The sequence below is a fragment of the Carassius auratus genome, chromosome 17 (genome assembly GCF_003368295.1).
Source record: "Carassius auratus strain Wakin chromosome 17, ASM336829v1, whole genome shotgun sequence".
Lineage (NCBI taxonomy): Eukaryota > Metazoa > Chordata > Actinopteri > Cypriniformes > Cyprinidae > Carassius > Carassius auratus.
Genome location: NC_039259.1, coordinates 3,709,455 through 3,724,500, shown reverse-complemented (window position 1 = coordinate 3,724,500; position 15,046 = coordinate 3,709,455). Strand labels below are relative to the sequence as shown.

The following is a 15,046-nucleotide window of genomic DNA, read 5'->3' as shown; positions in this document are numbered from 1 at the left end:
ATATAAGTCGCACTGGTCTGGACTATAAGTCACATTTATTTAGAACCAAGAACCAGGAGAAAACATTACTGTCTCCAGCCGCGAGAGGGCGCTCTATGTCTTCAGTGTAGACTACAGGAGCACTGAGCAGCATAGAGTGCCCTCTCGCGGCTGTAGACGGTAATGTTTTCTCTTGGTTCATGTCTCTTATTTCATTTCTCTCGGTTCATGTCAAATTAATTTTGATAAATAATTCGCACCTGACTATAAGTCGCAGGACCAGCCAAAATTGAAAAAAAGTGTGACTTATAGTCCGGAAAATACAGTACTATAAAAAAAAAAATAGAACATGGCAGAAAAGATGTTTGATTAAACCTTAAAAAAAAGATTTTTTTCTTTTTAGTAGTAGGCTATGAACATTCTGCTGAACTATAGTCTTTAACACAGAACATGAAGGATTCATATTTAAACCGACTGTTCCAGCTTAATATTTACAGATATAAGTCCATATCGTGATTTGATGTAAGTGCAATGACCTATTTTTGATTAATTCATTCAAAATTTGGCAAATTCCATCTCATTCCGCGTTAAACTGTAAATTCCATTTTTATGACTGGGTTCCTCGATTCCCTCCGCGTTTTCTGCATCGCAGAAATCATAGGGCCCTAGTTGTGGTATGCCAGCTCTATCTTGCAATGGACATACGCCATGACGTTCTCTTTACGTTTGCCCGGGCCCTCAAATCAAAACTGCTGACTCCTTGCAGTATGCAATTTCCTATGGCGATTTCAGACTCAGCGCTTGTGTCTCCTTCCGCTTTGGGGGGGACGTAAACTATTTGTGTCACATAAAAAAAATTAATTGCGAAGAACCTGATGTGAGATTTTAAATAAATTAAAAGAGGCTTCGAAGCAGAGGAATTTGCCTCCATCATTTTTTGTAATCGAGTTACTCGAGGAAATCGTTTCAGCCATACTATCAATGTCCTCATCGTCGTCTTGTAGTTGTGGCATTGCTATGTTCCATTTGTGACAACATATGCTCTCCACTTCTGTTGGCATCTCACAACACTTGCTACTAAAACACCACCAATTTTGAAGAGATCTCGGTCTCTCTGAGGCTTGAAGACGTGCTGCTGCAGCGGATCGCTCCTGAGTACTTGATCTGTGTATTCTGGTTCAAATAAATATGGTTGTGAAAAAAAATTAAACGTTGTCTGTTGATATATTGAAATCGTCTTCCATTGAAATTTCCTGTATGTCTAAATATGTTTAGATCTTCACAGTGAAAGGTAACACTTCCGAAATCTCTGTGTAAACCAAAGACAGTAAGTGTAAACAATGAGTGACGTTCAATCGCGAGAGATCACTTCTGGTGCTTTCCGCGCTTGCACAGACTAAAGCCAGAGCGCGCGCACGTCACATCGGGAAGCACTCGCGCCCTCAGATCAGTTGAATGTGGTTGTGTACAAGAGGTAAAAACAATATAAATACTGTTCGTTTTCTTACACAAACCGCTCGTTTTGTGTCTTAGGTCATCAATGTGTACTTTATGATGGGGAATTGTTTAAGTTGGACTCCTCTGTGCATGCTCTTTGAAGTGGTGACCATAGACCTCGATTATAGGAGTCACAGATAAGTACGGTTTGACCTAAACATATCAAATTGGGAAATACTGCGGAAACAAAGAAACCTACATCTTGGATGCCATTGAGGTAAGCTAAAACTTATCAACATTTAATTTGAAAGTGAACCATCCCATTAAGGCAGGGGTCTCCAATCCTGTTCCTGAAAGGCCTACATCCTGCAGAGTGTAGCTTCAGCTGGCTCCAACACACCTGCCTGGAAATTTCTAGTGGATCTAAAGACCTTGATTAGCTGGTCCAGGTGTTTTTAATTAGGGTTGGCGCTACATCTCTAAAAATGCCTCAATTCGCAAATTTTTTTACACTCGCTTGAGGTGGTTTTTGACTTGTGTGAGAAGGGGTTATTGCAAATAATGGGAGATGGAAATGCATTTTACAAATAAATTCCTCCAAGCGCATTAAAAAAGTCATGTGACTTTGCTTTATGGGACAGTAAATCCCAAATAACCAGAGGACCAATTTCTTATCACAGCATATGAAATGTTGCTATATGGTCATTCGGAAATGCCAGAGCAAAATCTGTCATCAAAGTATTTCTGTATAATTGCCTCTTATTACTGTTAAAGACTGTGTTCCCAAACAGTAGCATCGACCTCCGAAAACATTAACTGCATTCATTGTGCTTCGTCTGCGTGTTCTGAGGTGCAAGTAATTTATTATATTCAGTAGCTTCTCCTACTTTTCTTAGTGATGTATAGTGCCAGTTTATCAGAAAGTGTCTTTTTTTCCCCTCTTTGACTCGATGGATGGAAACGGTGCTTGTTCGCAAATGTTTTGTGCAATATTCCAATTTTGAGTTAAATTCTGAACTTCGGATGGAAACCTGGCTAGTGGCTTCCAGAAGCAGGTTTAGATACCCCTGCCTGAAGGTTTATTTGAAGGTACAGGTGAATTTTTGTTGTACGCTTTCACTTATAGTAATAATATTGCAGGTAGTGGAATTGATATCTGGTGGTGCTCAAATTGCTGTGACAAATGAGAATAAAATTCACTACTTAAACCTGTTGGCCCAGTACAGACTAGCCAGTCAGGTGCGAGATGAAGTAGAACACTTCCTTAAAGGTAAGAGCCCAAGTTTCTGTCTCTTTATTTAAACCTTTGTACAAAACCTCTTTAACTGAATTGCCTCTTCTGTTCAGGTTTGAATGAACTGGTCCCTGAAAACCTTCTGGCCATATTTGATGAGAATGAATTGGAGGTGAGAAATTTACATTAAACTGTAAATATACAGCAAATTAGAATAATTGAAAATCATTCAGTAATGGAAGTGTATTAACCCTTTGAAGTAGATTAACACGTATACGTGTTATGAGGCATTTTCTCTTGATTACCCCGAAAAGAACTTAAATTACACTTTCAGTTTTGATCGTACAGATAAGAGCAATACATCAATCGAATCTGTAAAGGGTCTCCTTTTTTTGTATACAGACATAATAACAACAAATCTTTGTGCATTTATAAAATAAAGATAACAAACAAGGTGTGCTGTCTGCAGCCTTTGTCTGCGGTGATCTTCATTTACAAACAGGTCATTAAAATGAACTGTAACTCAGTGAATTCTCAATGAATAGACCTGAGAGATATCTATAGAAAGCTTGACATATCTACTTTTAAACTAAACAAGTGCTGCCGAAAAAAAAATATTCTGTAATAAAGTAATCCATATGAAAACAACGCAATGTCCGTTTTTCACGTCTCCCGTCATTATCTTCGAATGCGACCACGCCCCCGCGCTGAACGTGCTATTCAGATTCTAATGTTTCACTGAAGCGCTCGGCTTGAATACGCCCATACAACAGAAAACAATGCAGCGAGACTGTTCTTCAAATTTTTTTATTTTACGGTTTACACAAGAAAACATTTGTTCATTAATAAATAATTAAAATGTCTCCTTTTTCTCAATTATTGGGCTACTTCTGCCTGTGCTTTGTGGCATACTTAATGCATGTGCTTGAACGCGGAATATATTAAGGCTCATTATGGATTATAGATGTAAATTTAATATAAACCTGTGATTAGTTGAATAATGACAAATGAACGACTAGTAACTAGAAAAAAATTTCATGGGGGCAGACCTATTAAATACCCTCAAGACATCTCTGTTAAAGTTTTAAATCATTTTATATGCGTTTGCATAAATTCTCCTTTCAGAACGGTCCATTTATTTTTTCCTCTGAAACACAAAAAAGAAAATGTAAATAAAATTTATATTTTTTGTTTTGCGAATGGCCAACCCTTCTGTTCAGATATCGTTGCTTCTGGTTTGTGCATTGTAAATCACAGAAATTCTACAAATATTGTTTTGTGTCACGTCTGTAATGCATGTATATTTCCCAAATCTAAAATAGCCTATAAAACATGTTAATAGACGGATACTTTGCTGATGTCTGGACTGTGTTTGCGATTTTGAAAAACATGAATAGATGGTTCAATATATTGGTAATGAATAGGCTACAATCTGTGAGAATTTATATTTCATACATTCAACAAATAAGGTTAATGCAACAGTTTGTATTTGTTTTAAAAAGTTATAATAACTAATAAACTTTATTGCGCTATACAGTAGTCAACATTTGAAATGGATCAAACCTTTCTTTAAAGTTGTCCTAAAACATGTTCTGCAAGTTTGAAACCCTCTTAAGACACTATCCATATGAAAGAGCAAGAAATTCACACATTTATATCAACCCCCACAAGCTATACAGATCTGCCCCCCAAAAACCCAACCCTGAACTGAATTCAGTCTGTTTTTTGGCTGCAAGGAACAATGTTTTTTCATGTTACTGGGTTGAAATATGCCTGCACTCACAGCAGCCATAGCTACTCTTTTTATTCATTATTTTCTCGCAGGCCATATTATTATTTTCACTAGGCCAAAATAATAGAAAATTATAAATTGATAATGAATCATTATTTTTGCAAAAATCATTGTTATTTGTGAACTTAGGCGTTTGAGGAAGGCTTTAAGACCAAGCGGACTCGTCCGCCAGCTGCTCGCGCTTAACAGAGCGGGGACTCTGCTAACTGACCCAGCTTAACCGTCCGTGGTTTGACTTTACAAAATCAGTATGAGGTGAATGCAACTCATTGATCATGAGCCCAACATTTAGCAAGGCAGGAAAACATTCAGCCTACCCGAAGGAAGATGTATTTCATTGTAAGTTAATGCTGTTAAATAGAGAGAGTAGGCTATTCTTAAACGTGGAGCTCATTATATTGAAGTACAAATCCAAACACCAGAAGCAACCTACAATCTATGAGTGTTCTTTCATTTAAAAGTATGTTTTTTGTTTATTCACAGGCAATATGGTTGAAATAATATTTAAGTTGAAAACTTTAAGTGCTATTGTTTAAAAAAAAAAAAGATTTATTGACTAAAGTTTCATAGACCTTCAGTTGTTATGCTTTAAAATTCCATGCCATTTGTAATTTGAAAGTATTTTCCCTCCTAAATTACCACCCCAATTCTATAATGGTAAACTTTACTCATACTGATGGCATTTTATGACATTATTTATTTTTATTATTTAGAATAATTGTAGCTTACATACATGGGTGAATCAAATATGATAACTTTTTAACTGCAGGCAGATATAGGCCTGTATTATTGTACATTACAAATATTTGGATCGTCCCTTATTATTTCTATTATTTTATTAAATAATAAATACTTATTTTCTTCAAAAATAAATATTATAAATAAAGAATGGGTGCTTAGTTTCAGAAAACAAATACAGCTCATAAAAAATGATATGTTGAAAAAGTCATGCTAACATAGGCTATTATTAATTCATAGAAATTATTTTAGCAATTAAAACCTTTTTTTAATACTAAATTCAACTTGAATTTCAATACTATTAAACTGACTTTAAAATCTTTAGGAGTTAAAACGGTAAAATGTCACCGTGCATGTTAAATAGTCTAAATTAAATTCTGTCTTGTATAGTATCCGAAGAACTTGATTGCATATTAACTATATATATATATATATATATATATATATATATATATATATATATATATATATATATATATATATATATATATATATATATATATATTATATATATATTATATATTATTATTATTATTATTATTATTTTTTATTATTATTTTTTTTGATCAATTCCTGTATAAAATGTGACCGCAACCTTTATATCAAACATTTTTAAATCGTCCACAGCTGAGCAACGTGGGAGGCAGGTTGAGCGTGCGAAGTGAAGTCCTTTTCAGATGCAATGGGAAAAAAAGCTGGATAAAAACATAGAAACTTGTAAATAGTTAACAACATTGCCTAGATTAGGCCCATACTCTGTTCCTAAGTATATAATGTAAATTGGTTAACCCACAATAACAAATTTTAACCGATTAATTTACTATTTTCAGTTGCTACATGTTTTTTAAACATGCTAAACAATAAATTACGTTTGTGAGAGTAGCATTTTAATTACATTCTGAAATAATAACGGCAGGCCTAATAATGTTATAGGCTAATATACCAACAGGATATATTTTGATCCCTTCACTTTAAAACAAATCCTTTAAATGTAACAAATTTATCAGAACAGAACAAGAATTATAAATTTATAATTCTAATGGATAAATATAATTGCAGTATATAAAAAAATAATTTAAAGCGAAACATAAGGTTGGGCTCTCTCATTCAGGACGAATCCAAACGTTTCCATATTCGTGATGTTTCCCATTCGAAGCTTAACTATTTTTATTTTTTTTTAAGAGTTAATAAGAATTATTTGTTAATAGTGGACCGTTCTCGTTTCGTTCTGCATATGGAACCTGAAGAATTTATTTATTCATTAATTTATTTTTAAACCAAGAATGAACCGAATGAAAACATATAGCTTTCAATCCGTGTGTGTGTGTATGTATACATATATACTTAGGAACAGAGTATGGGCCTAATCTAGGCAATGTTGTTAACTATTTATAAGTTTCGTGGATGTTTTTATCCAGCTTTTTTTCTTTTTTTCTTTTTTTCCATTGCATCTGAAAATGACTTTGTGCATGCAGTAAGAGCCCTTGTGTAAAGGTCTTTCTTTAAATTTTTTATGGCTAGACTGTAGCCTAAGACTATCCCACATTTTGAAATTAACTCACTGTAAATATTCTAATGGTTTTTAAGGATGTTACAATGTTAAATTATAATGTTATTGTTGTTTTACTTCATCCTTGCATCTCCATTTACAAACCAAAATTGTACAATTACATTCAGTTTGCAATACATCCCTTTGCGCCACCTGGCGGTAGTTTCGTGAATGATTTTAACACGTGACTGACTTGCAGTTAACGCAGCAGTGGTATTACCCATTTTGGTTGTCTACCTGCTGTACACATATAAATATATATATTGTCTGTTTTGCTCAACTTTGCCAACCACAAGATAGACAAAGCAAAACTGTTCACTTCCGAGCAACCCACAGTGGCATTTCATTTCTTAATCCACGTTTTGAACGAATTTGGTGAACCATTTGACGCGCTGAACCATTGGCCTATGCATTGACTTTAAAGTGGTGCTGCACAGACCAATCGGTACCAATCAAAGTACCGCAAGGGTGATTCAAAAGCACAAGGAGTCGTGTGCTCTCTAAGCTCTTGCGGTACTTCGATGTCACACACTGATCGGACTGATGGTTATGACCAGTTTCAAGTCGAACAAGCCTAATGATTCAATGAAACATTCATAAAGAACCACTTCACTCCTGAATGAATCAGCCATTTGAACGAATCAAATGAATTAATAAATGACTCAATGACTTAATCATGACCAATGATTCGGCAAAGTGTAGGCTGTAGTAACTAATGGTAATGATAGTAACTTGCGATTGAGTGGGTGAACCACTGATGCTAATGTGCTTTAGTTGTTAGTATAGTGTAAGGGGAGGGAGCCATGGAACCATGCTCAGTGGCTCCAGTGCTTCATCAAAAAAAGGCCAACGTTCAGGCCACCTAAAAAAAATCCTGAACACAAAAATGGTGAAAAACTTTTAATGGTCTAACTCCACAATTCAGTACTACATAGTTCTCAGTCTTTCTAACATGTTTTCAGCAATACATATACAGTGGGTTTAGAAACAAATCTCTTAAATGCCTTTTACATGCACTTTAAGTGATTACTGTTTTGTCTTGTTTGCAGTTGTTGATGTGTGGTACAGGAGATATTAACGTGCAGGACTTTAAAGCTCATGCTGTAATTGTTGGAGGGTCGTGGCACTTCAGAGAAAAGGTAGGTGACTTAATGTTAAATGTATTTAATCTTTTTTTAACGTTATCAACATAGGTTTGTAGAGAAACATGGCATTACCTAATATCTTAATGACAGGAAGCATTGAATTAGGGTTCCCACTCGTTTTGAAAAACTTGACTGACAAACTGACAAATTTTCCAGTCCTGGAAAACACGTAGAAATGAGAGAAAGAGAGAAAGCAATTATTTTGAATTTACCAGTTTACCACTTGTCCACAACAATGAATGTTTATAATGGAAAATTTTGCATTCAGGGATGCTTTGTTTTGACAGTGTGAGTATTGTTGTGCTTCCCAATGTTCTGTCCACTGGTCAGATTTAAATGGTAAGTTCACCCAAAAATGAAAATTATCCTGTGATGTACTCATCCTCAAGGCTTCCTAGGTATATATAACTTTCTTCTTTCAGATGAATCCAGTCTGAGTTATATTAAAAATTGTCCTTGCCCCTCCAATTGTAACAATGGAGATGAGTTTGATTTAGTTTTTTAAGTGAAAGTGAAAGTGACATACAGGTGACCCATACTCAGAATTCATGCTCTGCATTTAACCCATCCAAAGTGCACACACAGCAGTGAACACACACACACACACACACACACACACACACACACACAGTGAGTAGTAAATAGTACAATTGTATAATAGACCTAGTGTAAGTCGTATAATATCACATAATATAATATCCCGAAGAACTTTCTTTAGCCTTCCTTGAGGTTTGTGTTGTCCTGTGTTTCTATTGGCTTAAATGGGCAAAACATAAATAAGCCACGATTATATGATAAGCATTCTAATCATCTGCTCTTCAGAGATGAGTCTGTGATTCTGACAGTCTGATCTGTCCTGTCAGTCCTCTGGCTCACAGCATTGCACGGAAGACTATCTTAGATTAGCTCATAAGATATCTGTAAAATAAGCTCAGACTTCATAAGAATCATATAAACTTTATATTATTAATTATAAATTCTATTTACATTTAGTCTGACTTTGGTGGATAACTGATCTCAACATTATGTTATAATGACAAAATAAAACTAAAAACAACTATTCAGGTGAAAGGTAATTTCCCGAGAAATAATTCAAATTTTACGATTTATAACAACCTCAAAATTGTAACACTCAGGGAATCAGGGATCTTTTCTTCAGTCCACATATGAGAGTTATGACAAGTTGCTTGGACCAATACTGTGTGTGTGTGTGTGTTCAGCATTCAGCACTCTATCAGTTGTTGCAAATAAATATTCATATTATTTTATTGAAATATTGTCTGATTGTTTTATTTACTATTAAACTTTTTCAAACTAAACTTGATTACCATCTTAAATCATATTTCTATCACTGACGATGTGACGAAAAATATTTTGTCTTAAATTAAAAGACAAATTGAATTAGCCTATTCTACTTACGTTTGTATGTAAACTCAAAATCAACAACAACTTTGCTTTAAAAAGCATTGCAAGATCTCCTACATGAAGATTACATGATCACAAATGGAAATCACTTCCATGAAGTGACCATCACATGCTCCCTTCCCTAACGGACTTCTGGAAGGGCCCTTCATGAAGGGATTCAGTTGTTTACTTTCAGTTGGAACATCCCAACAAATGGTGTCCCCTTCCCGAAGTGCACTTCAGGGGCGCAAAAAAGCTGTTTGGAATTCACTCTTTATATGTCTATGGCTATGACCGCTTCACCCAATGGTTTTGTGTTTCACAGAGCAACACCCTTAGCAACATAAATCAATAATATGACATCAAAACGTTTTCATGTATTATGTATTTCAGCATAATTAATTGTTTGTTATTTATTTAATGAAGTATGAGTGACCCCAGGAGGCATTATGTTGCATCTTTCATCTTTAATTTTAAGACCCCACCCTTCAGCCAGAGGCCAACACTTTTTCAACACTGTATTCATGTTAATGTTAATTATTGTATATATCTAAGATTTTTGTATAATGATGACTTGATATTGGAATGTGTTTGACTTCACAATAATAGGCTGAGAGATCACAGCAGGGGATGAAAGTGTTGCAGTGAGCTCATCCCGATTGTTCTGTTGTTTAGGTTATGAAATGGTTCTGGGCTGTGGTGTCATCCTTCACACAGGAAGAATTGGCACGTTTGTTGCAGTTCACCACTGGCTCCTCGCAGCTCCCACCTGGCGGCTTCAATACGCTTTGCCCCTCCTTCCAGATTATAGCAGCTCCCACACACAGCACGCTGCCCACTGCACACACATGGTAAGTGCACACATCAAACATCATCTTACTTCCACAGAAGGACCAAAATCCATTTCCCAAAATAATACAGAGATATACAGTTAGGTCCATATATATTTGTAAAAAAATTTTTGTTATTTTTGCTGTTGACCAAAACATGTTCAAGTTACAGTCACATAATGAATATGTGCTTGAAGTGAACACTGTGAGCTTTGTTTTGAGAGAATTATCAAAATTGTAGGAAAGATTAAGGAGTTACATCTCTTTAATATGTACCTCCCCCCTTCTAAGTGACCATAAGTAATTGGACAATTGACTCAAAACCCATTTTTTGGCTATCCCAAACCCATCTTTGGTGATGTCCATGAGTTCTAGACTTAAGGCAGCCATTCCAAGCAAAGGACTCTAAACAAAATCACTGTATTTATTTGTCCAATTACATTTCAGCCCTTGAAAATGAGGGTACTGTGCATAAAATAGTTCTATTTCTAAGCATTTTATGTTATATTTTTGTTTAACCCCTTGAATTGAAGTTTAAAGTCTGCGCTTTAATTTCATCTTCATTGTTTCATTTTTATTCTATTCTGGTGGCATACAGATCCAAAATGATGAAAATTGTGTCAAGTGTCCTAACTTTGTGCCCCTAACTTTAACTGTAATTTTCTTTAAAAGGCAAATTTCATTTATGTTGTTATTTTATTAGTAATATTCATCTTAAAGGTGGCCTATTATGCCCCTGTAAATGCAAATGAGCTGGTGCTCCCAGCCCCCTTTTCAGAAGAGGGCAGAGCTTCATGAGGGAGTCTATGGAAACTCCCATGTTGGTTTGAGCATCCCAAAAAGCGTCTCTTTGGGGCTGACCAGCAGCATCAGCAAGAAAACAGTAATGGCAGACTGCTGCTTCTCAATAAGGCTGCGTTTATGCAGATAGGATAGAGAGCACCAAAAAGGGGCGGGACCTTTGCCTACGATGATGTGTACATAGGGAAAATCTGGAATCTGGACTGTTTACGATTTATTGGGATTATAAAAAAAAATACATGAGTGGGTAGATTTTTACCATTATAGGCTGGTTGTATTCACACACAATGGCCACACAATTGTGTTCAAACTTGATTCTTGTATAATAGGTCCCCTTTAAGGTTTTAGCACTTGTTGAAATTTGATTAAAAAGAAAAAACATTATTTACTTGACTATCATGACTTTTTACAGAATATATGTATTTTTAAATTAACTGTATTAATGTTTCTAGCAACATACAGTTTTGTTAGAAGCATCTTATCATTAAAAGTTATATTTTGTATATCAGGCTTGCATGTTTAACCCCTCTTCTCACATTGTTCTGTTTTAACCAGTTTTAACCAGCTGTGCCTCCCAACATATGACTCCTACGAGGAGCTCCACAAGCTGCTGAAACTGGCCATCAGTGAGGGGAGTGAAGGCTTTGGTATGCTTTGAAACATCTGTCCAGCTCAGGCCGAAACAGAGTTATCTCCAAACTTCCTTTTTTTCATGGACATGTCACCACAGTGTACTTTACAGTGTACTGTAAAGGAAGGACTTTGATCACAAGATGCCTCTGGGAGGATTCAGGAGTTATGTACATATGTATTTAAAGACTGTTCTACAAAATGAAAATGATAGATAGTTGCCTCTCTTTCTATATGAGTGCAGACATAATTAAATGGCCTACATAAGTGTCAGGATGCTTGTTTTGCATTTGACATAAAGAGAATGTTTTTTGTTGTTGTTGTTGTTTTTTTAAGAAATCTAGTAGACTAAGGGATGTTTGCAATGACTGCATACCCTATACACTTGGGCCTTAACTGATCAGGGAAGGTTGTGTATATAACTGCTATTTTATTCTATGCTTTATTTATACAGTGTGTAAATTCTCCCTATAACGTTAATTTGGTATTTATGAAAAAGGGACCTTGGACACATTATAATGGTACCATCTCTTCTTTTTTTCATCTTTGTGTGATTTCCTAAATTATTATTTTGTTTTTCTCAGAGATGTTCATACTGTTTCAGTTTCAACTGTTTTGGTATCAGACAGTTTGTTTCATATTTCAGATAGCTAACTTGCAGATTTATCAGATGTGCTTTTTGCTCTCTTAAAATATAATAATATAATATGATTAGATTTAGCTTTGTATGTCCATAAAAAAAGTTAGTTCTAAAATATTATTACAAAGACACATGTAACCTACCGCAAAACTACTGTTATTCTGAAATCTTTGAGCAACATCTATGCATCATACCAGACAAGACCCCAAACAACATATAACTCTGATTATTTGTTATTTTTTTTTATAATTTTTGCTTCTTTTGTACATAATTGATGCTGTTTACATTTTTTTTTTCTTTTAATGCCGCTACAAAAGTAAAGTCTATTTGTGAGAGGGAAGAAAACAATGCACAATGGCTGACTGTTGAAGAACAATAGTGAAATGTTTCCCACTGTATAGAGCCTGTAACAATATTCTAGTGTCTTTTTATGACCACTACAAACACACTTTCTCTTTTTTTCCATGTAGATATCCTCTTTGGTTTCATCATTTCTGTATAAAATAATAATAATAATAATAATAAAACGTAAATTAATAATTGATTAATTGTAAATGTCATAAAAAATGTGGAATTGTAAGCCAAAGCATAATGTTATGGATTAGCACCACTTCAAAGTAAAATTCAAATTTTAGTACAGCATTAAGAAAGGCACTATATCAGTAGCCAGAAACAAGGATCTGGCTACCTAAAGGTCTTGTATAGCTCTATATTCATCCTTTTCTTACTTTGTCTAAACCACAATTTAAAGTCTCTTTTATCAGACTTGTTTATTTGTAAAACATTACATTTGATTAGGTCTCTTTCACTAAGCATGTCTAGGCAGAAATGTGTGCATAAAATATGCGTATGAACACTGTCACTAACTTTTGTACGAATATTTCGCAAAATAAATAAAGCTTGCATACATACACCGAATGGGCCGTATAACTTCAGTTCTGCTACAGATGTTAGCTAATATCCAAAATATAGCATAAAAATGTCTCCGATTACTGTCTTAACCAAGTTCTCTAAGACCAAGAATGAGGCATTGCAAGATACACTGTTGGAACTCCTTCCCTACTCCAATTTCCTGAAATCTTATAGGATAATAGCAGTTCATTTAACTGGCCAATTATCGCTACTTATGCAAACCTGACAAGCTCACAGGCATTATAAATCCAGCAAGGGTGACAATTGCATCAGAATCTGAGACCAAACACTGCAGAATGCTCTCAGGAAACCAAGGTTACAACTAACTCAGCTGGATTTGATTGTTGATTATTTGGTGTGGTCTTGAATTCTTTGGTTCTTCAAAGCTAATCCAGGGGCCCTTTCTTTATACTTTGTGTAATACATCTGAGATTATTTAAAGATGCCAGATCTTCTAATTGTGATAACACATCTCTTTGGCTTATTTGGTTCTTCAAATGAATTTGCAGTTTATTAAAATATCTGGATTAAGTTGTCTAAGATAACTGCGCTTTCTTGTGTTCCCCGAAAAGGGCAGATGTATCAATACTTGAAACTATGGTCAGCAATGCAGCGATTAGCTGACGCCATCATCTAATAATAATAATAATTAAAAAATTACAATTAATTGTACAGGCTTTACATTTTTGTTTCAATGTTGTGATTAGCAATTTATTTAATTTTGTCTTTGAAACAGATTTGTTACGTGACAACATTAATTAAAGTTTCTTAAGGGACACACAGCAAAATCCCCAGTGTTAATTTAACACTCCCCAGTGTTAATTTAACACTCTGAGTGTGGACTCATATAAACACTGAAGCAGTGTTAAAAGTAACACTGAAGCAGAGTTGAAGTTAATGAGATAATTAAGAAGTTAATTGAGTTATGATTGACCATTATTGAAGACACCTGATGTTAACAAGCAGAATCACCAAACGAGAAAATCACAATTTGTGTGTCACCATTATAGTGGTCAATGTTTGCTTTAGTTGGGATCTTGGCTTGTAACTTTTTACTTTTAAAGTTTGTTTGTCAAACCAAGAGCAAAAATCATTGCGTGTTGATGATTATGTTTTAATGTAATTGTTGTTTGACATGAATCACTGAACTCATTTACAGTCTTTTCTCAAAGTAAAACTTCCATTATTGATTGTCACAGCTTTGATTCCACAATGAAAAAAATCTGTATTTTCTATACATTTTGTAGGTATCTCTTGCAAGTGATTCTGATTTTTTTTAATTAAAGAATTCTAAGTTTAGGCACACACAGATAACAATAATCAACGTATGAATCTCAACAACGGTGACAAACAACATATTCAGATAAACAGACCAACTCTGAACATCACAAAACTAGATACAAAATGAACATAAAAACAGCAAAAAAACAGCAAAAGAATAAAAAGTTAAAAAGACAGTTCAGCTCATAATTTATTCATGCCGCAATGCATGATGGGAGCCATGGATGAGTTTTTATTGGCTACAACATGCTTTTTTGATGGTCACCGTTGTTGTGATGCTCACGCTGATTCCTGATGTCTGTGTGTCCAAACAAAAGATTACTTTTTTACGTAGAACTAACTATTAAAAAACATGTCATACTATGTCAGAAATGCTGAGTTGCTTACTTTTCTTTTTCACTTAATTTATGTATGCAGTAAAGAAACTTAAACTCAGGCATTCAGGTCACTCTATAACAAATAGCTCAAATCACAATCAATGGCACACATGATTGCCTTTGCTGTGGTCTGTCTGTATGATATAATTCAGTCACCACAGCCACATAAAATCTAAAGATAATAACTGAAGGGTCAAGATCCCAACTAAAGCAAACACTGACCACTATAATGGTGACACAAATTGTGATTTTCTCGTTTGGTGATTCTGCTTGTTAACATCAGGTGTCTTCAATAAT

At 34.8% G+C, this 15,046-nt stretch overlaps 1 protein-coding gene across 1 annotated transcript in view; it reads left to right on the top strand.

Annotated features, from left to right (window-relative positions):
• The window catches only part of arel1 (apoptosis resistant E3 ubiquitin protein ligase 1), a 48,278-nt gene extending 35,187 nt beyond the window's left edge, over positions 1–13,091 (top strand). The window contains exons 18-22 of the mRNA XM_026285338.1: positions 2,557–2,686; positions 2,764–2,822; positions 7,779–7,868; positions 9,954–10,129; positions 11,465–13,091. Coding sequence (XP_026141123.1) covers positions 2,557–2,686; positions 2,764–2,822; positions 7,779–7,868; positions 9,954–10,129; positions 11,465–11,567 — 558 coding nt within the window. The 3' untranslated portion in view covers positions 11,568–13,091. The remainder of the gene's footprint in view (positions 1–2,556; positions 2,687–2,763; positions 2,823–7,778; positions 7,869–9,953; positions 10,130–11,464) is intronic.
• The last annotated feature ends 1,955 nt before the right edge of the window (positions 13,092–15,046 follow it).